The sequence below is a fragment of the Ambystoma mexicanum genome, chromosome 9 (genome assembly GCF_040938575.1).
Source record: "Ambystoma mexicanum isolate Mex_15411 chromosome 9, UKY_AmexF1_1, whole genome shotgun sequence".
Taxonomy (NCBI): Eukaryota; Metazoa; Chordata; class Amphibia; order Caudata; family Ambystomatidae; genus Ambystoma; species Ambystoma mexicanum.
The window spans coordinates 521,464,685-521,487,061 of NC_090931.1; the positions used below are offsets into that span (position 1 = coordinate 521,464,685).

At 45.2% G+C, this 22,377-nt stretch overlaps 1 protein-coding gene across 2 annotated transcripts in view; it reads right to left on the reverse strand.

Annotated features, from left to right (window-relative positions):
- The window catches only part of USP32 (ubiquitin specific peptidase 32), a 3,569,419-nt gene that overhangs the window by 2,902,966 nt on the left and 644,076 nt on the right, over positions 1 to 22,377 (reverse strand). For both annotated transcript variants that reach the window (XM_069615070.1, XM_069615069.1), the window contains exon 10: positions 3,285 to 3,368. In XM_069615070.1, coding sequence (XP_069471171.1) covers positions 3,285 to 3,368 — 84 coding nt within the window. The remainder of the gene's footprint in view (positions 1 to 3,284; positions 3,369 to 22,377) is intronic.

Here is a 22,377-nt window from a genome sequence, read left to right on the forward strand (position 1 = left end):
GACCGCGATTTAAAGGACCATAACTTTTATTCTGTTTTGGCAGCACCGCGTTCATCCCTGGGCAGTGCAGTAACTCGAACCTTCCTCCACGACGAGAGCCTCTCTTCCTCTGCTGGATCTCCCGAACTGCAGGAACTGCTAGGAACAACCACCAGCGCAGGAGCCTCTTCCACTTTTAAGGTACATTGTTCCACCAAGTCTCCAGTTTCGTTGGGTACTGCTAAAGGTGTTTTAAATCCTTTACTTACCTTCTCGGCTGGCCATCCCTATCGTCTAACATTGTCTTTCTACCTCCTGCACCTTCCTTTTCAATCTTTAAACAAAGACTTGACTGCAGCTACTAGAACCGTTTGAACCTAGGCACTTTGCCTTGTACCACTGACTCTGGCACAGGCCTATTGACTCTGGGTAATTCTGTTACAACTGCCTTCTCTAGATTGCTTTTCATAAAGAAATGTGTTGGTGCACCTAAACTCTTATAACCACCTTTCCTTCCCCTTGATATATTGCTCAAGTGCCATTTTGCTCGGTTTTCACCTAAGTATTGCTTGTGCTAAAGTACTAACTTGCCTAACTTTTTCACAATCCAATTGGTAAGTGCTGCTGGTGTGCTTGGGAGTCTAACACTGTATAACTTGACCTTTCCCTCCCCTCTGAAGAAATTAGAGTGCCATTTCTGCTTGGTTTACACTGTGCCATTTTGCTCAATTTTCTCTCTTGCTCAAACTTTTCTACAATTTAATTAGGGAGTTGTGTATACTTTTCTTGACTGTTTTAACTTGCTTTAATGATAGTGATTTGTGTGAAGAATTAAGAGTGTGTAAAATAAATATATATTCTTTTTGATACAAAACTTTGGTCAGTGTTTCCTTGTTCCATAGTACTGTGGTCATATTGTGTAAACCCTGAATACTGCTCATCTCCCTCTTGAGATAAGTCTGACTGTTCAGCCACAGCTACCAACTAAATCTGTGTGGTACAGACTGATACCAAAGGGGATTTATTGCATATACCTGTAGTCCTAATCTTCTGTGGTGCTCCCTAAGGGAACTGCATAGGATTCTGCCTAACAGTAGACTTGAGCAAGAAGTTACGAACATCCCTCTTGAGATGTTGCTATTTTTGAAGGGTGCAGCACGAGGGGAGGGGGGCCCTGATGAAGGTCACTAAGGCCACCCTGGGTTACTGGACCAAGCACTGCAATGGAAGAAGATACCTCTGGGTCTTGGGCCGTATAGCCTGATGGGTTATAATGAAACCCTTTCCCTGGGATGGAGTAACCCCTTCTGGAAATGTTGGGGTATTGGTTGGGCTCTCACTCTACAGGAATTATCAGGACAGCGAATCTCTGAAGTTTGAGGATTGCAAGGGGAAATGTAATATTGTGGAGAGTGAACGGTTTCGCAATATGCAGATAAGGCATTGGATTTCACAGAGGGAGTTAAGGGTAGCGGGCACTCAGGCGCCATCAGGCCTAGATTTGATCTGAGAAGGGTCGAGGTGGAAGGAATCTCAAGGTTATACCGGGTACTGGATAAGGCTGAAGTGGGTGATGGGCTCCCATATATGGCTAAGTGGGAAGAGGATTTGGGAATAGTGATCAAAAAGGAGGATTGGAGCCAAATTTGGGAAAGGGGGAACAAGGTGTCTAGATGTAAGGCTATCAAGGAGTCTGCATATAAGATCTGTTATCGGTGGTACCTGACTCCACAGCGAACACATAAAATGAATGACCAGTACTCGCCCTTGTGTTGGAGGCAATGTGGGGAGGTAGGAACCTTGGTTCCCATCGGGTGGTCCTGCCCGAAGGCACAGCTGTTTTGGAAGGAGATCTTGGGTCATATTAAGGACATAGTTGGGGTTCGCCTTGCAGAAGATCCTAAGGTGATTATGTTGGGTGTAGTAGTGGAAGACATTCGGCAAGTGGAGCCAGAGCGACCTTGATCACACACCTGCTGACAGCAGCCAGAATGACATTAACGCAGGGGTGGAGAACAAAAAAAGGACCTGTGGTGGGTCAAGGTTTGGGGGGTACTGGCCATGGAAAAGATTTGCACTCTGGCACGGGTGTCTACCTGACGTTTCTCAAAGTATGGTCCCCCCTTTCACGATCATGTTCAAGAAAGAGAGCAACAGTTCTTCAGAGGGGAGGGTAGGGGGTGCATAAAAGCTTCTCCATTGTGTCAAATGGGGAAGAAGGAACCTATGGCGCATGAAGGTACCTGATACTAGGAATCAAATCAAGCCTAGTTATTTGTTTTGTTGGGGGTCTTTGGGAGGTTATTCTGAAATACATTAACATTGTCACTTAAGAGCGTGGGACTGGGATAATAGATGATTGTTCACTTGTTTATTACTGAATACCATGTAAAGGCCAGAATTCGAAAGTATAGTTCAATTGAACAAAAAACCTTGTATTGCTCTGGTAATATCACTCGAATAAAGAAATTAAAAAAAGAACTGAACTAAGACTTTGCTACCTATCTTGAATTGCTTATATTCTTTTGATGAACTTTGAAGCAGAATACACCTTGAATCGTGGGTGAAGGGAGTTCACTCCGGTTGCTAGAAGACATTGTGAGTATTATTGTTCATGTTAATTTGAAGTGCCATAGTATTATTGTTGATGTTAATTTGAAGTGCCATATATTTTCTTTCCTATTTGATGTTTAGTGTGAGGGCCAGATGTTCTGTGTTCCCCTTTAGTTTGGTTAGGTAGGGAAACCCTCATCATAGTAGGGAAACCCTCATCAGAGTAGGGATAGTGGGGCATTTTGATATAATTTCTATTCCTATTAAATGGCATGTTTTGAACAATCACCAAACAGTTGTCCGCCTTGCATTTCTGACCCCTCACAACATACAGTACTTTGATGCTTCCCACAGCTACTTTTGTGCTTCATAAATATCTAAAATAAAACAAAATGAAATAAAACAAGGATTTATAAAACTTCACAAAATATAAAAGCATTAATAAAACATTTTTTTAAAAAAAACAAAAAAAAAAAAATCACATTTCAGCTTGGGATAGAGGTAGCACTTGCCTAAAAAAATAAAAATTAATGACAAAGGCAATGGATGAATAAACCTAACCGAAATGCTGTGCTTTGGGAAATGTGGTTGTTTAACTGTTTGGACATATAATTGCCCTTCCACTCAAACCTGAAAAACACTACTTGTATTTCAGTTCATATACAAGCATGGGAACATAATACTGAACCTTAACAAATGACGTGCATAGTAAGAGGCATATTCATATTTCCTGTGTAATGAAATTGGATTACCTGAAACAGGAGGTTCAAAAATTCATTGGCGAGTGCACTCTTTACACTCCAGATCTGATAGTCCTCCAGAGTAAGATGTCCGGTCTGCAAAAGGAAGAAAAGGAATCACATTCGGATATTCGTTTCAAATTAAAAATCTCCATCACAAAAAGCAACGATTAAAGCACGGACAAAGGTTACATTTTAATAACCAAAAAAGTTATATGCCAAAGCATTCATAGAAAATATGTGGTCCGATCAGAACAGTTCTAGGTGCAATTATTCATGATAGTCCATCCACCTATACTTGATTGGAATTAAGAAAACATTCAAAAGTCTAAATTTTGCTTACAATTGTGACATATGATGAACGTTTTCATTCTGTAGTAGCCTTTCACTACCAATGAATTGTTAGGACTGCTAGTCTTGTGTTGGGACCGGAAGCTTACAGAAAGATAGCTCTTCGGCCCCTGGGCATATTGCAGTGATCCATGCTCTTAAATCTGCAACATTCGATGGCATACTTGACATTACTCAACATACCTTTGAAAAAGCAACATTTATTAAAACAGTTTATATAGCAGAAGCATAATAATATACAGTTTCACTGTGCGTAGCGTTACATCAAATATTAACTGTGCTTATGGCGCCATACACCATTTTACAAAAGACACTGGTAAATATTTTGTCATCAGTCACCTTGGGGCGAGGGCAGTTCTCTTAGGTCGAGTATGTAAACTAAGGAACTAGCCCTGCAGGTCTAGTGGGATTTTTCATAATTTGCCAGGCCTGCATAGAGCTGTGATCTCAAAATTGTGCCCCACATCTAGGTTGTCCAGGATATAGAACGATTGGGATTTGTGTTTAAGAAAAATGTTATTTATTTGAAGAACAGCAATGCCAATTTCAATCAGGAATTACTTACAATAACACATTTAAATATGGCCGAGGTATTCACCAGAAGGGTGTCTGTCCAATAGCACAAAAATGGGAACAACTAGTGAGCCAGTTGCTGATGATGTGAACAAAGTGAGACAGACCAAGGACAAAACAACAAATATATATGTAAGAATCAGGTGGCTTACAAAAAAAGTAGAATTAACCTAAGTGATTCAAATTTAAGGGATACTGTGCAAATGTACTAAATTAAATTATTAGGCAGCATTGGAGGGAGTGTTGTGGTCAAGTAAGGAGTATTGGTAGTTCATATGATGGGTGGATGCATCACACCCAGAGCGTACAGAATGCTTTTGTGGTGGGAAAGGTTGTGCGAGTATTTGATGGCGTGTTTCAGTGGACCTTTTTTCTTCAAGCAATTCCCTTGTAGGAAGATACCCTCATCCCGGGAGGGGATCAGGCCAAGAACCCAGAAGTTGTTAGTTCCATCTGTTCCCGAGTATGTGCAGAACTCTGAAAAGCATTTCAAATTACCTTTTAATCAAAATCCATTGAAGCAGCATATCCTAGTTTCCTGTGGTCTGTTTTGGGCCTCCTTCTGAACACCTTAGAAACAACATAGCGATAAAGAGAAGGAGTACGTTGCTTACCTGTAACACCTGGTCTCCAGTATTGGTATCTTTCATAGATTCACATGCTGTGAATATTCCCTGCCGTCAGGCTGGGGATCTCAGTAACCTTATTTTGTCCTTGCCTAAAGCAAATAACTTTTCATTGTGTAGGCTGTCACCCTCCTTATGGGTGCTTTCGGTCCCAACCAATGGAACAGCAAGTAATTGGACGCTTCTCCTCTGAACTCTCCTCAGATTCTGACCCGTCATGCTGCCCATATCAGTAAAGGCTTGAGAGGGCATGTAAATCTATGAAAGATACCAATGCTGGAGAACAGGTAAGCAAGCAACGTGCTCCTTCTCCAGAATTGGATCTTTGATAGATTCACATGTTGTAAATAAACTTTGTAGCAGTATGTAGGATTGATGGTAGCAAAAGGTAAAATGCCTACCTTACTGAAAAAGGCACAGCATGACTGCTCTCCCTGTTTTAACGTTTGCTGCATGCTGTTTCTCAAAGCAGTAGTGCCTTTTAAATGTATGTGGCACCAACCATTTAGCTGCTTGGAAAATGTCTGATGGAGATGCCCGCCCACAATGCTGCTAAGGCTGCCGTGGCCCTTGTGGAATGAGCATGGGGCAGAGCGCTAACGGTTTGCTTGGTGACACATGGCAGAAGGATATTACCAAAGAAATCCATCTAGAAAAGCCATGATTGGACAGAGCTTTTCCTTTGTTAGTTTGCCCATATGCATATCTATGTAGTATTCAATAGCCCTCTTTACCTCTACAGAGTGCAGAGCTACCTCTGCAGGAGAAGTAGCCATTTGGAAGAAGGCGGTAAAGCAATTGTAGCGTTCTTATGAAGGTCTGTGGGGGCCTTGGGAATGAATGATGGGTTGGCCATTAGCAGAACCTTATCCTTCCAAAACCATATATATGCCTCGTTTACTGCTAGAGCCTGTATTTCTGACACTCTTCTAGCCGATGTGATGGCCACCAAGAACATCACCTTCCATGAGAGGTATCTGAGTTGGGTAGTGGCCAGTGGCTCAAACAGCTTCATGAGACCCGCCAAGACTGTATTGAGGCTCCAACCTGGTGGGGTTCTCCTTCTTGGTGGTAAAGTCCTGAACAGAACCTTCAGAAAGTGTTTAACCACCCTGTTGCTATATAACGTCATGCCTTTTCTCTTTCTGGTGTATCTTGAGATCCCTGCCAAGTAGACTTATATGGATGCATGAGCCGGACCTTGTTAATGTTAAAGGTATTTGTACCGTGCACCATCACCAACGGAATTGGTCCCCATGCGCTCTGGCAGATCTTCAAACAAAAGAGGAGGGGTGGGGGGTTAGTAGAGTGAAGTGGGAGTAGGAAAGTGAGAACTGTGGTGTTCTGTTGGCAGCTTCAGTTTGGTTTTCACTGTACGCCGAGCTTTGGTGTGATTATCAGATCGATGTGGGTCCTCGTGTGCTGTTTGTGCAGGTTATGTGCTGTTTGTTGTTGCAGTGTGGTGAAGTACGTGCAGTTTGCTGTGCAGAGATGTGGTTGTGTGGGTTTTTGTGCGAGTAATGTATGCAGAAATTTGAGCTTTTGTGTTAGTGGGTTTTTTGTCCCTCAGTCTTTGCATTTCTTGTTCCATGTCTCTGATTATCATATGGCGCTGGTATTTTAGTTTATCTGTCTAGTTATTGGTGTGATGGGGTGGCAAGTTTCCATCAGAGCCATTTCAGGGGTTTTGTGTACCAGGTTGAGGCACACATTGTCCCCCACTCTGCTATTGGTGCTGTATATTTTACATTCATCAGCTCCCTTCCTGTCCATTTCCCTGTCGGTGATCCATAGCTGTCTATGTTTGCTTTGTCGACTAAAGGTGTGTTGACATGTCATCCTTACCCTTCCCTCCTGATCTCTCCATATTCGTTCCTTAGTTTGATCCTAACTTTTCTATCTTTCATTTTGGTAAAGTGATATGTTGTAAATTGTTCTTCCCCTCCCTCTGTTTATGGAAGCTAGCTTAGGGAGATAGAGAGGATAGGTTCAGCTGAGTGTGTGCCCTCATAGGCATTCCTTCTGGTTATGGGGAGAAGAGCCATGTTTGGAGTAGTTTCCTAAATAGAAGGTGATCTCATCGTGTTACGTATTTTCTTTGGTAGCTAATTCCAGGTTTTTGGTACAAGGTCAGAGAAAGAGGATACTCCTACTTTGTTGTATGGCTTTGGTTCCAAACGGATGTCGCTGCTAGAGCAGAGTGCTCTTGGGTGGTAGACGCTTATTTTCTCTTAGGAACTCTGCGCCGTGTATTGCTCTGTGCATAATGCACATTGGTTTGAACTTTATGTGCTGTTTTATTGGCAGCCAGCGTAGTGTTTTCAGAGCTGGTGTGATGTATTCTCCTCGCGGTAGTTTGAGGAGGAGTCTGGCCACTGCATTTTGTATGTGTTGAGTTTTTTTAGAAGTCGCTCTGCTAATAGCGTAGTATACTCTGGACCTTATGAGAGCAATGATGGAGAGTGTTTTGTGAGCGACAGACGAATGGAAGGATCTTTTTTACTGCTCGTAAGAGGAAGAATCATTTCTTCATTAGAGCGTTTACTTGTGATTCTAGGGTTAGTTCGTTGTCCATCAAGACTCCCAGGTTTTTCACCATCGTTGATGGGGTAGGAGTTGTAACAAGTTCCTTTGGCCAACAGACGTAGTGATGGTTTTCTATGTTTTCAGAGATGAGCATTATTTCTGTTTTGCCTGGGTTGAGTTTGAGGTAGTTAGAGTTCATCCAGCCGTAGATTTCATCAAGGCAGCTCTCTACTGTGTCTTGTATTTTGTAGACTATTTGTGTATTGTCAGTGTAGTTGTAACATGCAAGGCTGTGTCTTTTAATGATCTTGATTAGTTGAGCCCAGTAAATGTTGAATAATAACAGGGAGACAAATGATCATTGTGGTACTACAAAGTTGGATTCTCGTGTGCTGAATTTCAGAGGTTTGATCCATATGGTTTCTGCTCTGTTTGTTAGGAAGGATTTAATCCATACTAAGGCTACGTCGATGATTCCAATTTCTTCCAATCTCCTGATGAGGATGTCGTGGTTAACTGTATCGAATGCGGCAGAGATATCTGGAATTATCAGAGCGGTGCTTTTGTCTGAGTCTGCATTTGCCTTTCGATCATCCCAGAGTGAGAGAACTGCTGTTTCCGTTCCTCTCATTGGACTGAAACCTACTTGTGCCTGGTCCAATAGGTGGTGTTCTTCTATGAATTCTTGGGTTATTTCTTTAGATGTATGTTTCGAGTAGTTTCACAGGGTACAGGATGTTGGAGATAGGTCTGTAATTGGAGAGGTCCTCCACCATGCCTGCTGTGTCCTTGAGGAGCGGCTTGATATATGCTGATTTGAAGGATTGTGGCACTTTTCCTCTTGAGATTGAGTGGTTGAAGAGATTTCTGAAGTAATCCACAGGTGTTCCTTGTGTGAGGATTGATTTGTATATGTCGGGGGGTTAGGGATCCGTGGGGGAGCCTGTTTTGTTGCTCATGTGTACAGGATCACCAGATTATCCTCAGTGATTTCAGCATATTTTTCAATGAAGAAACCACAATCGCACAGAAATTAGCCAAACAACTGGAAACGATGAAATTACATCTAGTCAAAGGAGCAACCCACATGATGGGACATACACTAGACGCAATCTCTGCCAACAAAAGTCTCATTACCACGGCACCACCAATTCATATACTCTGGAGCGAACACCTCATCACCCCTTTCCTGATCACGCTGGCCACCCCAATAATCAAGCAACAGGACAATCTGCCGACTATCATGAAAAGAAATTGCAGGACCATCAGAAATTGTAACCTAACTGAACTACTGGAAATCAGCAAACCACAAGCAACTATGGACAAAGCTGACCTGGAAAAAAAAATAGAACTACTTCACAACTGGGCACTACAACAATAGACGAGATCGCCAAAGAAAAACCTTTTACCCCATCACACAAAAGAGCGACAGCAAAATGGTTTATCCCCGCTACTCAGCGCCCATGAAAAGGAAAAAACAAAAAGTTGAGGATCAAAAACAACCATGCAAAGAAATCCAAAAAACAAATCTGCTCATGCAAAAAGGAAATCCAAAAAGCCAAAAGGAAATACTTCGACAAGAGAATCATCAAAGCACCAAACACCCAAAAAGATCTGTTTAAAATCATAAACAAAATTTAAAAAAACACTGGCTGCAACAACGCTCTGATACCATCGAAGAGACTATGCATCGACCTTGCAGACCACTTCATAAACAAAACCATCACCATCCAACGGACCATACAAAGCAGACTATGCGACCACAATATGCGACCCACCCACCCGTACGAGGAACACCCGAACAAACTCTGAAGCTTCCCACAAATATCAGCAGAGGCATTCTTGATGGCTAGGTTGGCGATTGCTTCTGTGAAGGCATCTACGAAGGTTGCATCGTAAGTCCGCGGTTTGTATACCAGTATGAATTTCAGGTTTATTTTGGGGTTTGTTGATGAGCAAAGCATTGGAGATTCGCAGATTGAGGTTTAGTGGGTCTTCTAGTTTAATTTCCAGGTTTTCCTTGTGGGCTTTTGCCAGTCCGGCCACCTCTTTTGTTTTTCCTGTTTGCTTGGACGCACTTGAAGTTTTCAGGCAGGCAGTTGTGGAGAGTGATTTTGTAGTTGTCATCTAGCCATGTTTCAGTTATTAATAGGATGTTGATACCTCCGTCGCACAGGTGGTCGTAGATTACGGTGGCATGTTTGGGCATTGGCCTAGTGTTGATTAGATTGCAGTGGATCTTTTTGGTGTGGTTCTGTTTGATTGTTGTTTCCGTTTTTTGACTTGTGGATGTTCAGTTGGAGTGCTTCTGTGTTGTTGTCACTGGTTGGTTGCTGTTCCGTGGAGGCCGCTTTGTTGTTGAATTGGTCTGTTAGATTGATACTTGGGTTGACGATTTCTACAGCTTTGTCATCTTTCGTGTTTTGATGTGGTTGTTGGTAGTGCCCTTCTGTTCTTGTGATATATGGAGTAAGGGCGTTGGTATCGTCCCTTTCTCTTCTTGGGTCCTCTCGTCTTTTTGTTTGCGGTGTTCGCAATGATTTTTGGCTTGTCTGGACATGTCAGTGGCGCTGAAGTATCGAGGTTCTGCTGTTGTTGCGAATTACGGTGCAAGGTATAGGGATTTTTCTATTATGACGTTTGTTCTATTGGTTGTATTGTTTGCTGGGATGCGCTCTATATTCAAGGCAGCTTCTACTGGAGACGGGCGAGTTTGTGTATCCGTTGTGGTTGGTCCTAGTTCCAGGTCTATTAGGCGTCGTCCAATTTTGCGTCTTGGCATTTTGTGTCCTTGGTAGTAGTACTGGTTTGGTTTTGAGTTTACAGGGGCAGTAGCCTACCCGTCGGTCTTTTCGGTTAATATTGAGTTTTATCCTCTTATGTTGTGATAGCTGGATGCTCTATGAGAGTGTTTGTCCACTCTGTCTGTTGGGTTCGGGTGTTCCTCTATCTATGGGTGGGCTGTCTAGGCGGAGTACTAAGCGTTGGAAGGGGTAGCGCAGTTGGTTATGGGAGGACTATGGATTTCTGGTTAACTTTGGTAGTGATTCTGGTTGAGTTACTAGCTTTCAGTGGTTTCTGGGTGTTCTTGGGTAACGGGAGGGGCCTAGGTAGAATACACCAAGATGTGAGATACATAGATAATGGGGAAAGCCTAAGTTTCACAGAGTGGTTTACAGTGAGATAATACTCTTAGACTTTTGGGATCTTAGAGTGGGAGAAAGGCCTAGGTTTCACAGAATGGCAGGAGTAATTAAAAACACCTAGATTTGAGACTCCTAGACAACGGGAGAAAGGCCATGGTTTCACAGAATGGCAGGTAATGTTTAAAAAAACACCTAGATTCGAGATTCCTAGATAACGGGAGAAAGGCCTAGGCTTCACAGAATGGCAACAAATGAAGAATGAACAAAGGCTACCCCGCCCTTCCACACGTGAGTGGGTGTATTACAGCTACAATAAGTATTGAAACGATTTACTCAACACTCATGGTCAGGAGGCTTAAAAACAATTTATTAAAAAACAAGCACAAAATTGCAGTGTCAAAAACACATCAAACATTTATAATATAAACTGCAAAACAATCAGTAATGCATCAAAACAGCCACTGGAAACTGCTTTACTAAAATACCTATTTCATGGGCATAGCGAACTTTCTATATATGCCCTGTGTCTATATGGGTTAGTAACAGTGTGACAAGTATTCCACTAAACAGGTCGACACATGTGTTTCTGGCTAAAAAGGAAAACTGTCTTGCATCAGTTCAGGATTTAATGCGGCCCTCCAAGCCTTCTTCAGGACACTCAGCACAAGTCAAAGTAAGGGTATTTAGTTCCCCGGTAATGGAGAACACCGCCAGATGAACACTACAAACCAAAAATGTGATAGAGTTTTAAAAACTGACCAGGAAAGTTTCTATTATATATACAATCTATATGCCGGAACTGACCACCCACCCTCCATTGCTTGTGCGGGTCTTGGGCCACTTGCTTATACACACATCAGGAATCTATGTGTGTTGAGTGATTTGTTGCTAGGAGACAAACAAAGGGGGGTTATCCTCAACCTCATGTGACCTTTAATCAGAAGCCGACAATATAACTACCAAGAAAGTGTCTTATAGCCACCTTCATAATTGGTGCCTGTTAGGGAGAATTTTCAGTTTTACTGCTAAATTCCTCCCACCTGAGAGACCCCCAGCTCTTTTGCTGGACTTTGGACTTTTAATTCTATGTGTTTTCTGTGTTTCTTTTAACTTTGGTTCTGACAAACTCCATAGGCATCATCTTCTACATTGTGAACATGGCACCTTCAGTGCAGTGGCACAGGGAAGTCTCTTTGATTTCCCAAAGGTTTAAATAACTTCTCCTGGTGAAACTACTGTTTCCAAGAGCAGTGAAGTGAAATTGACTTTACTTACATTTTGTAACTGTCTATACCCAGAACACACTATCTTACCACAGGGTGCTGGAGGGGTTACTTAGTATCCCCTTTGTCTAGTTTCTCAAGTAACATTTTTATGTTACCCTTTCTACAATTAATGGCGGGTGGCAGTGGTTTACTTTTAACTACCATTGTGTGTTTTTACCGCGGGCTGCGTTCGCAGCTGCAGTAAAGAACCCATTGGTGCCCATTTCGTCAAAATGGCCCGGTGTTCTTTTTTCGCCATTTCCTGTTGGAAAGGACCTTCTTGAGATTTACTCTGCGCGCCAAACCAGGTTTGGTCTTTTTGTTCATTTTGTCTTTGGCGGGAGTGAAGCCCGCCTCTGGCTCCAGTATGTCTGGCAGGGCCAGGAAGTGAGGGAGGTGCCCGAAACTCCCTGTGCTAAATCCACTCGGTTACAGGAATGCACCCAAAAAGTGATTGGCTGGCTGACCGGCAAGGACAGCCACTCTGCTGTGTGATTGACAGCTAAGCTGGAACGAATGGGAGAAACTTGCATAAAAGGGGAGGCTTTTTGGCTGTGAAGGCAGAGTCGACCAATGGACGAAGGAATCCGAAGAAGAACTTGGAAGAGACACCTGCTGCAACTCCTGGACCCTTGGTTTGCCCGGTGAAGCCCTGCTGCCGTGCTCAAGCTCCGAATTCACCTCGACTAGAGAAGCCCTGCAAGGACGACTTCTCCCCTTGAGTTTGTGGGACCAATCAATGCCAAAGTAAGCCTGTCTGGACATCTTCTCGGAGCTGGCTGGTTCCAGCAGCAGAAGTACAAAGTGCGAGGGAGAGGAACACCAGATTGTGTGCGTTGCTTTTAAGTCGGACCCCAGCGCCAGGAAGATCCTCCGGACTTCCCTGAAGCAGGACTGACCAAGCCTGAGCCACCTCAACAGAGTGTTGGACCCAAGATGCGAGGAAAGTCTAGAGTGGTATCCGAGAAATGCGGTGTTGCTATTTGCTGTCAGACGCGAGGAGCTGAAACACCGAAGAACCGCTGAATCGAGGAGTCCCCAGACGTCCTCCATCTGGGTCCCCACGACTGAGGCTCAGGAACAACAGGATATGCAGAGCTATACAGGAACAGAAGCCAGCTGGAACCATTTCTTCTAACCAGAGGTACTGTAAAGTCTAAGAGAACCTACCTCTAAAAGTACTTAACTGTTTGTGAATTATTTGTTAACCTTTGTTTTATTCCTCTCTTCTATCTTTTACACCAAACTCAGTATTGCTCTAAATGTAGCAGTGATAGATCAATGTCCACAGTGTCCTAGCTATTTAAGTCCCCTGAGGGTGTAGGGAGTGTCTGTGTGCCATCCCCAATGGGTATCATCTGATTTCGAGAAACTAAGAGGGTGTTTTTTTGAAGTGTATTATAAGTGTTACATATATTGCTTCCTTCTGAAGAAGGCTTACACAACTGACTGTGAAATAGATTAATGCATTTTTTTTAAACCTTGAGTGTAAGTGTTTATTTGAATAACTGTACTGTGAAACCCTGTCACAACATTACTGCTCACATTGACCCCTCTTGAGATAAGCCTGGCTGCTCAGCCACAATACCAACCTGTGTAGTTCGGTCTTATACCAAAGGATGGGTCCCTATTGCCAGGAGATCAGGGTTATTGTAGAGCACCCAAAGGGTACTGCCTACAATCTTGCCTAACAGTGCCTACCTGTGCTGCGCCCCGCATCAATGGATTATTTCTGGCTAGCACCCAATCTGATAGCCCTCCAAGTGAAGCGACTCTTCAATGTTGTCACCTGGCAGATACCTTTTTCATGATTATCTGTCCAAAAATGAGATACATCTGTTTTATTAATGTGTTATTCGTTGTTATCCGATGCTCACAGGTAATTCAATGCATTTTTTATTTTTATTACATTTGTTACTCGCCCAGACCCTTGGGTATCACAGCGAAGTTGCAGACAGCTTGAGAATGCATACATTCCAGAGGCCGGCAAGGCGCAATTATATTGGAAACAATACATAGAATAACGCAGAAGACACATGTTCATAGCACATGAGTATGTACATAGGGGATGACATATTGCCAACATGTTGTGAGGGCTATGTTATTGATATTGATTAAATAGCCAGGTTTTCTGCAGTTTTTTGAACCCCTTGTGGGTTTCCTCATTTTTGATTGAAAGTGGAAGAGTGTTCCAGTGTTTGGGGGCTAAGTATTGGAAACTGGTGCCCCCTGCTCTTGTCTTTTTGTAGTGGGGTATTGTCAATAGTGAGTGGTTATTAGATCTTAGTGATCTGTTACTTGTTTCTTTTTAATATTACATGGTTTCTGTGGTCGAAGTGAGCAGGAGTGGTCGGGGGCGGTGCTCCTCTACTTTTTTTAAATTACGTTTTACAGCTCCTATACTTTTATTTTAAAAAGAAACTGTTCCAGAATGGTTTTGTTTTAATATAAAAGTGTAGGAAGACGTTGCAGCTTGCACTTTCAGTGCACTGCACTGAACGTTTCCTTAAACAGCAGGTGCAAGTGTTTGTATTGTGTGTGGGAGGGGGCGTGGTGATGGGGTTTGTAGGGAGTGGGTGCAGGCTAGCAGGGAACATAGTTCCACTACTTCTTTTTCGTACACTTCGACCACTGCATGGTTTAGGTATATGGGAGCATTTTCATGGAGGCATTTAAAGGTGATGCACAACATTTTGAATAAAACTCTGGCTTTGGTGGGAAGCCAGTGGTGCTCTCTTCTGGTTATGGATATATGATCAGATTTTTTTATTCCAAGGGCAGCCCTTAGGGCTTTGTTTTGTATCATCTGCAATGCATTGAGGTTGGTGGTCGTGTTGCCCAGTAATAATACATTGCAATAGTCAAGTCTTCATAAAATCAAGGCCCTGGCTAGAGTAATGTAGTTAGAGGGGGTCAAGAATTGGCGGCTGAGAGAAATTAGTTTTGAGGTGTAGGATGTGGAAGATGAGCGTGCGCTCATGTGTTTGGTCAGGGAGAGCCTGGAATCCAAATAGACTCCTAATGTTTTGACATGCTTGAGAACTGGGATGATAGTGCCGTCTATGTTAATGGTGGCATAGTCTGGCTGAAGGGCGTTTATTTTGGGTTGGGAGCCCACAATGAGAATCTCTGTCTTTTCATCATTAAGGCAGAGGCTGTTTAGAGCCATCCAATTTTGGATTATGGAATGCATTTTATTTATGGTAGATGTGTCTTGTATGTAGTTCCCTGTGAGAGTGATAAGGATCAGGGTGTCATCTGCAAAACTGGTGTAGATGACACCCATATCGTCCAGCGCTGAGAAGAAGAGCTTAGTGTAAGCGTTATAAAGTGTGGGTGAAAGGCAGGATCCTGGTGGGACTCCGATTGGGACTGGTATGGAGTCTGCCGCTTCTTTGCCTATGGACAGTCTGGAGGTTCGTTCCGCCACGAAAGATTTGATCCAGGTGGTGGCATCCTTGGAGAAGTTGAAATCTTTAGCTTGGGAGGTGCAGAGTTTTTTGTGGTGCACAAGGTCGAATGCTGTAGAGAGGTCCAATAAAAGTAAGATACAGAGCTTTCCTGAGTCTCCTATAGCGTCCATTTGGATTCTGAGATCCAGGAGGGCCGTTTCTGTACTGTGGTTAGGGCGGATACCGTATTGTCTGGTTCCTAAGAGTTGGTTCTGTTCTAGGTGTACTTGAACTTGGTAATAGGCTATTTTATCAAGGATTTTGAATAAGAACGGGACCGTTGTTGTTGGTTTATAGTTCGTGGGCACAGTGGGGTCAAGGTTAGGCTTTTTTAACAAAGGGATAACCCAAGCTTCCTTAATGCTAGCTGGCACCACCTTTTTGTCCAAAGAGGCATTTATAAATTTCGTTATGATGGGTGTCAGCACGTGGGCGCAGGATTTGACTACTTTTTGCAGGGACGGCGTCTCCCTTGCAGTTGGAAGCTTTAAGCTTGGATATGGTATTAAACACTAATTCTTGTGAAACTGGAGTGAACTGGAAAGTTGGTTTGGTATTGTCATTAAAGGCGGGTGTGTGCATATCAGTGGCAGGTTTAGTTTGAATTTTATTTTGAAGGAGGTTGATCTTGGCAGCGAGAGCATCTTGGATAGTGGTGCACCATTCTTAACTAGAATTGGTACAGTTAGTAGTTGGTATGGGGTTTTCCAATTCTTTAAGGATTGAGAATAGTTCTTTTGAGTCGGAAGCAGCATTGCTGATCCGAGTGTTAAGCATCTGATGCCTGCGGTAACCATTACACACTGTATGGTACTTTAGCTAAGTGTAGCCTCTTGTGTATCTGCAGATACAAGAAGGACAAGCAGAGACTCTACATACAGTCCACATTGGTGCCGATGACTATATTCCGAGTTGTGTTCTAAACGGACAACAACCAGGGCTGCTGTTGCTAAAACCTACAAGGAACAGCATGTTTCCGTGCTTATTCTACCAGTCATTATTTCTTATTCTACGGAATACTCCCTTATCTTCTGAAATACGGAGCAGCGGTCTGTGAACGTCCGGCTTGCTTCTCGGGTCGCAGCAGACTAAATGGGCTTCTGTGTTGCTTATGTCATTACGTGCTCTTACGCGCCAGTAATAACGAGCGCCATCTTGGAGGTGTAAGCGGCGTGCCGAACGCCTTCTTTAGATTACTCTATTAGCTAATCCTACAGGCGGCCAAAAAGAGGAGACCATGGTGTACCGAAAAATCAATATATTGCGCTTGTGTGGGAGCCTGGGACAAGCTTTCATGCAGACGCTGCTGCAAATATCAAAAACAGTATTGTAGTGCTATCGCAGCCAAGCCATCACTCAAAAAACTATTCAAACCTACAGCTATTGAGGAAACATGAAGAGAACCCCAAAGCCCTAGAAACCAGTGCGCTGTTATAATAACAGCATAATCTTCCAGAGAGAAAGCAACTTCATTTGTATTGTTAACCAATTAGAGTGCCAGTGCATGGTAGGCAGAAACCTGTGCAGTTCCCTCTGGGACCACTGCAAAAGATTTAAGACTACAGGTGTTTGGCAGTAAACCCACTTGGTAGCAGTCTGTACCACACAAATTCACTTGGTAGCTGTAGCTGAGCAGTCAGACTTCCCTCAAGAAGAGTTAGGCAGTATACAGAGTATTCACAATAGGTCAAAAGAACATAGTAGAACAAGTAAACACTGACCAGAGCTTGGTGTAAAAGAGATATAATTATTTATTTAAAACTACATCTAGAAAAACACACAGGCACTAATAGTAAGCAATTCAAAAACACGGTCAGTAAAAGATATACACTCCCTTAGAAGAGTATTAGACAAGTCTTAAGTAAAGCCCCACTTATTTTCAGACAGCGATGAGCGCTTAACGCAGATGGCACTCTAATAATTTGTTTAAAAAGGGAGAGAAAAGCAGAGTATAATATGAAACAGATCCCAACACTTTCATAAGACCAAAACAAGAGAGGAAGGAAAGTAAAACCGTGAAGTTAGAGTTCAGAAGGCCGGATCCACTTTAAGAGGATCAGAACGAAATGTGTCCAAGGTCACACGGTTGAAGTGCACAAGAGTCTTGCAAAGGTTCAAAAAGAGTTGGACCAAAAGAAAGGGACCAGTTAGAAGGTCAAGGCAGCCAGCCCGGTCCAGAAGGTTAAGGGATTATTATTACCTTGTAGCAATCTTTAGAAAGGGAGGCCTGGCGGACACGGTACCTTAAAGTGGTGAGAATACTCCAGCGGGGGCAGTTGTTCCTGGCAGCGGATGCAAGTCGGTGCTTCGTCCGGGGGAAGAGAGGATCTCGTCGGGGAGGAAGACAGGAGTCCGTTGCACTGCCAAGGAAGAAACCAGCAACGGAGTTCTCAGGTAAACAGAGCGGTCCTTTTATTCGCGGTCCAGTGGTAAGTGGCTATCCGGTTGCCGGGGTGCTTGGCACGGGCAATTCGACCACAAGAAGGCCTGGGATGCGAAGAGAAGAAGGTAAACTGGTTGTGCCCACCAGTCAGGGGAAGAAGCCTCTCCAGCCGGGAGATCTTCTCTGTCATCAGGAAGTGGTGAGTCGGTTCAGCTTCTCCCTCGTCGGATTCTCAGGTCCTGTGGCGACTTCTGAAGTTCCAGTCCCCAAAGCCCTGCTCTTATGCAGCACACCCCCATTCTCTCAGGCTAGCTGTCAGTCAAACATGCTAAGTGGTTGGGCCAATCACACAAGAGTGCGACTTGAGTTACCAAGGTAACACAGTCCACGGTGCCTAAACCCCCTCCTACACCCCCTGTGGTACCCAGACAGAGTGGCACCACTTTTGGAGGCTTCTGTGGAGAAGCCCGCCAAAAAGTGGAACAAAGGGCTCGACTTGGGTTGGAGTCACAGAAGAGAACACAAAATCCATTTTAGAATCGAGTCCTGGCAAAAAATACCAACCAGCGAATTAATATTAAATAAATAAACCGGCGGTATGTTCGAGGCTATGAGAATTAAATAATTAAAGTTGATAGCCTCGAACAATGGAAAAATCCCATAGGGATATATTCGCGGTCGAATATAAAAAGTAGTATCCACTGCCACCAGCCAAAACTCGATCAGGGGGGATAGAGACGTGCCCCCTCGACTAACAGACCCCGGGGCAATCGAATTGCCCCGACCAGTACGTCCACAATATGATGGTTTGTACCGGTTTCTGTTAATAATTTGGGACTAGTAAAGCCAATGGTGACTTTACATGCCCTGGGAGACAGTCGTCAGTCCCAGGGTATGGAGTCTATGGTGTGGTGTCACTATGACACCCCTGTGATACTGCATGGAGGGTGCTGTGTAACACACATAGTAAAAACACATGAGACCCTATGGAGTAAAGGACCCCATAGCCCATAAAACACATTAACAGTCAAAGGAACACCATAAATCATGTCCAAGAGCGGGAGAAAAAGAGTCTCACTCTTGGCAGGAGGAAAAAACAAACTCCAGAAATCCAGCAAAGCTGCTGGGGGACTCACTAGGTTAGGAAATTCAGCCTAAAGAGAGAATTCACCCTAACAGTGCATACCCACTCTTTAATGCCGAAAAAGATTCCACTCAATGCAGGTATTTAGACCCTTATTAGTCCAATCTAAAAATCTATTTTTGCTCCATGTGTCTCAATATCAAGTCACGTTGCCCCCCTCAGGTAGGGTTTTCTATTGTCTGGATAACAAACCATGATAAATCATTATAAGTTACTCACTGTAGTGACTAACAACTTAGTCCCCTTTCCTCCATACTGCATGGGGCGTCCCTTCCAAAAAACCTTCTTGCCCTTTAAATTTAGAGGCCCGCGGGGGTGCAGCCCTGGGAACATGCGCTGCCCTGACTCCACCTTCCGGCGCCACAACTCAGTCCCCACAGACGCGTTGACAATACATTAATATTGCCTAATGACACCAGTTTAATTAGGGGGGAAGATGGTGGGACGTATGGAGGAAAGGGGACTCCAATCCATACTGCATGGGAGATTACAACTGAATGTAGCCCTAGGGTGGAGAGGAGACCCTCCTTAAGCAAACAGGTTTCTAGGAACCGCCAGTCCGAAAGCCGCATCAGATCTAGAGCCGGCATCCAAACATTAATACTTGCAGAAATCCGAAGGGGTGGCCATGCGGTCGCCCTGCTAAGGACCTGCCAGGGGACATGCCTTTGGAAGGCGATGGCAGTTGCCTTGGCCCTGGCCGCATGGGCATGCAAGTGACTTATGCTGCCTCTCGTAGACTTCTTTGATGGCCGAGACCATCCAATGGGCTATGGAGGCCTTGGAGGCCTGATACCCGGGTCTTGAACCTCCAAAGGTGATAAAAAGAGCGTCTGATTTGCCTTCGTCCTGTCCAAGTACAATTTCAGTGCACACCTGACATCAAGGCAGTGCAGGACTCTCTGTGCCTCATCTTTAGGATCGGAGAAGAATGTAGGCAGCACAATTTCCTCGTTTAGGTGGGACGAAGACAGCACCTTCGGCAGGAAATCTGGGTGTGTCCGGAGGACCACCTTATCCCTGTGAAACGTAGTGTATGACTCTGAGGCTGCCAGCGCCTGGATTTCGCCGAATCTGCGAGCCGATGTGAGGTTGACTTAACAAGACCGTCTTAATGGTGGCCAGCCTGATGTCCGCGGATGCTATTGGTTCGAATGGTTTGTGCGCGAGGGCGCCCAGGACTATGTTGAGGTCCCACACGGGGTGCAGCCTTTTGATGGGCGGTGGAGCCTGGCGAGACTCACCAAATGTCTCTTAATAATTGGATTGTAAGAGGAAAAACTCTCCTCTTCCGAGTTTCTGTATGCCCCAATGGCTGCCAGTTAGGTGCGGCAAGTGTCCACCTGCACACCTGAATGGACGAGATGTGCCGAAAAAGAGAGCACGTCGTCCAGGGAACATGTCAGAGGGTCGAAGCCCTTCGAGTCTGCCCAGTGACAGAACCTGGTCCACTTGCTTTTATACTGGGCTGTGGAAGATTTGCTCCTGGCACCCTGTATCTCTAGATTAGCCTGAGAATGGCTGAGATGTCCTAGCGTGACCTGTTCAGGAACCACTCTGTGAGGGCTAATTTCTCGGGTGCAGGGTGGATGACATTGATGCCTTGCTGCGCCAGAAGATGTGCTGGGCCCGACGACAGGCGAATGGGAGGCCTCTCCGAGAGGCTGAGCGGCTCCGAAACTCATGGCCTGGCTGGCCACCATGGAGCTATTCGGATGATGCTGAGGAGGCGAGCCTCCTTGATCTTGCAGATCACCCTGTGAATCAGGAAAGTGGGCAGAAAGGCGTATGCTGTCATGCTGTCCCACCTGATCTGAAAGGCATCGCCCAGAGAGCCCAGGCCCTGACCCTGCCAGGAGGCGAACAGTTGGCACTTCTTGTTGCCCCGGGAGGCAAAGAGGCCCACCTGAGGGTGACCCCATTTGCGAAAGATCTCCTGCAGCACTAGGTCGTTCAACTGTCACTCGTATTTGTCTGCTCCCAGTCTGCTGAGCCTGTCTGCCTCCAGGTTGGATTCCCCCGGAAGGTGGACCGCCATGAGGTAGATGCTGTACTCCAGGGCCCATTCCAACATGCTGACTGCCAGCCTGCACAGTGGGGGGGGGGGATCTGGTACCTCCCTGCTTGTTGATATAGAACATGCTGGTCGAGTTGTCTGTCTGAATGAGGACGACCTTGCCCTCGATAACCGGAAGAAAGGCCCTGAGCATCAGCCAGATGGCCTTCCATTCCAGCAAATTGATGTGGTACTCCTGCCGGGTCCAGGTGCCATGGACGCAGTGGTTGTCCAGAGTGGCCCCCCAAGCCTCGAGATAGGAGTCCGTGGTGATGGTGACCTGTGGTGTAGGTTGCCGGAAAAGGCTTGCCCGTCCGCAGGTTGCAGTCCCTAGACCGCCATGTAAGGTCTGGGTGAAATGACAGAGGAATGTTGATCATCTCTGACTGAAGGCCCCGTACCTGGTTCCAAGATGCTGCAAAGTTCAGCTGTATCTTCCATCCTGAGTCTCGTGTTGGGACGGCCAAGAGGACTGCTGCCATGAGACCCAGTAGGTGCTGGTACCACCATGCCGAGGTCACTTCTCTGCCGAGGAAGTGCGCCGTGACCCTTTTGATGCCTGTGATCTTGTCATCCGAGGGAAAAACCTTCTCGAGCATGTGTCCCAAATGAGGTCCAAGAAGGTTAGTCACTGCGTGGGCTGCAGTTGCGACTTCTTGAGGTTGACAGAAAAACCCAGCTTGTGCAGTGTGTTCATAAGAGCGTGGGAAGTATGGTGCACTGTCTCTGGAGATGTAGCCCTGATGAGCCAGCCGTCGAGGTACGGGTAGATGTGGTGGCCCTGCGCCCTGAGGAGGGCCGCCACAGAGTTCATCAGCCTGGTAAAGACCATGGGGGCCGAGATGAGGCCGAAAGGAAGCAACTTGTATTGGAAATGGTAGCCCATGATCCTGAATCGTAGAAAGGAACGATGAGGCTGCCAGATCGGGACGTGTAGTTACACATCCTTCAGATCCAGGGAGCATATCCAGTCTCCCTTGAAAAATGTCTCTGCTATCAAAGCTGGCGTAACCATCTTGAATTTTTGTCGAGGTAGGGAGAGGTTGAGGGTGGAAAGGTCCAGCACAACTCCCAGGCCTGCCTGGTTCTTCTTCTGAATGGCAAAAATCCTGGAGTAAAAGCCCAAGCCCCTCTGGGAGGCTGGGACTTGCTCCACTGCCTTGCTCTCAACGAGCGACCGGATCGCTGCCAAGAGTTGCTGTCCCAACCTGTGGGAGTGGAGGGGAGCAGGGAGGAGAGGCTGGAATAGGGAGGTGGTACCCTGTGAAGACTACAGAGAGGATGCAGGGGTCAGCGAAATTCTGGCACCACAAATGTGCATGGAGAGCAAGCTTGCCCCCCACTAGAGACATGTGGACACGAAGGGGCGTGTCATGCCTTCTTTCCCTCTGAGGCTGCTGAGGCGGAGGGGGACTGGGAAAAAGCCCTTACTCACCCCCCTTTTTGTTGCCTGGACCTCCGCTGTTGGAAGCAGCTGAACCCTCCGTATGTATGTCCCTTCTCAGAGCACTGCTGTGACTGGGTGTACTATTTGGGCATGGTTTTTGTAAGGATGGATAAAGACCTGGCCATTTGAGAGCTGT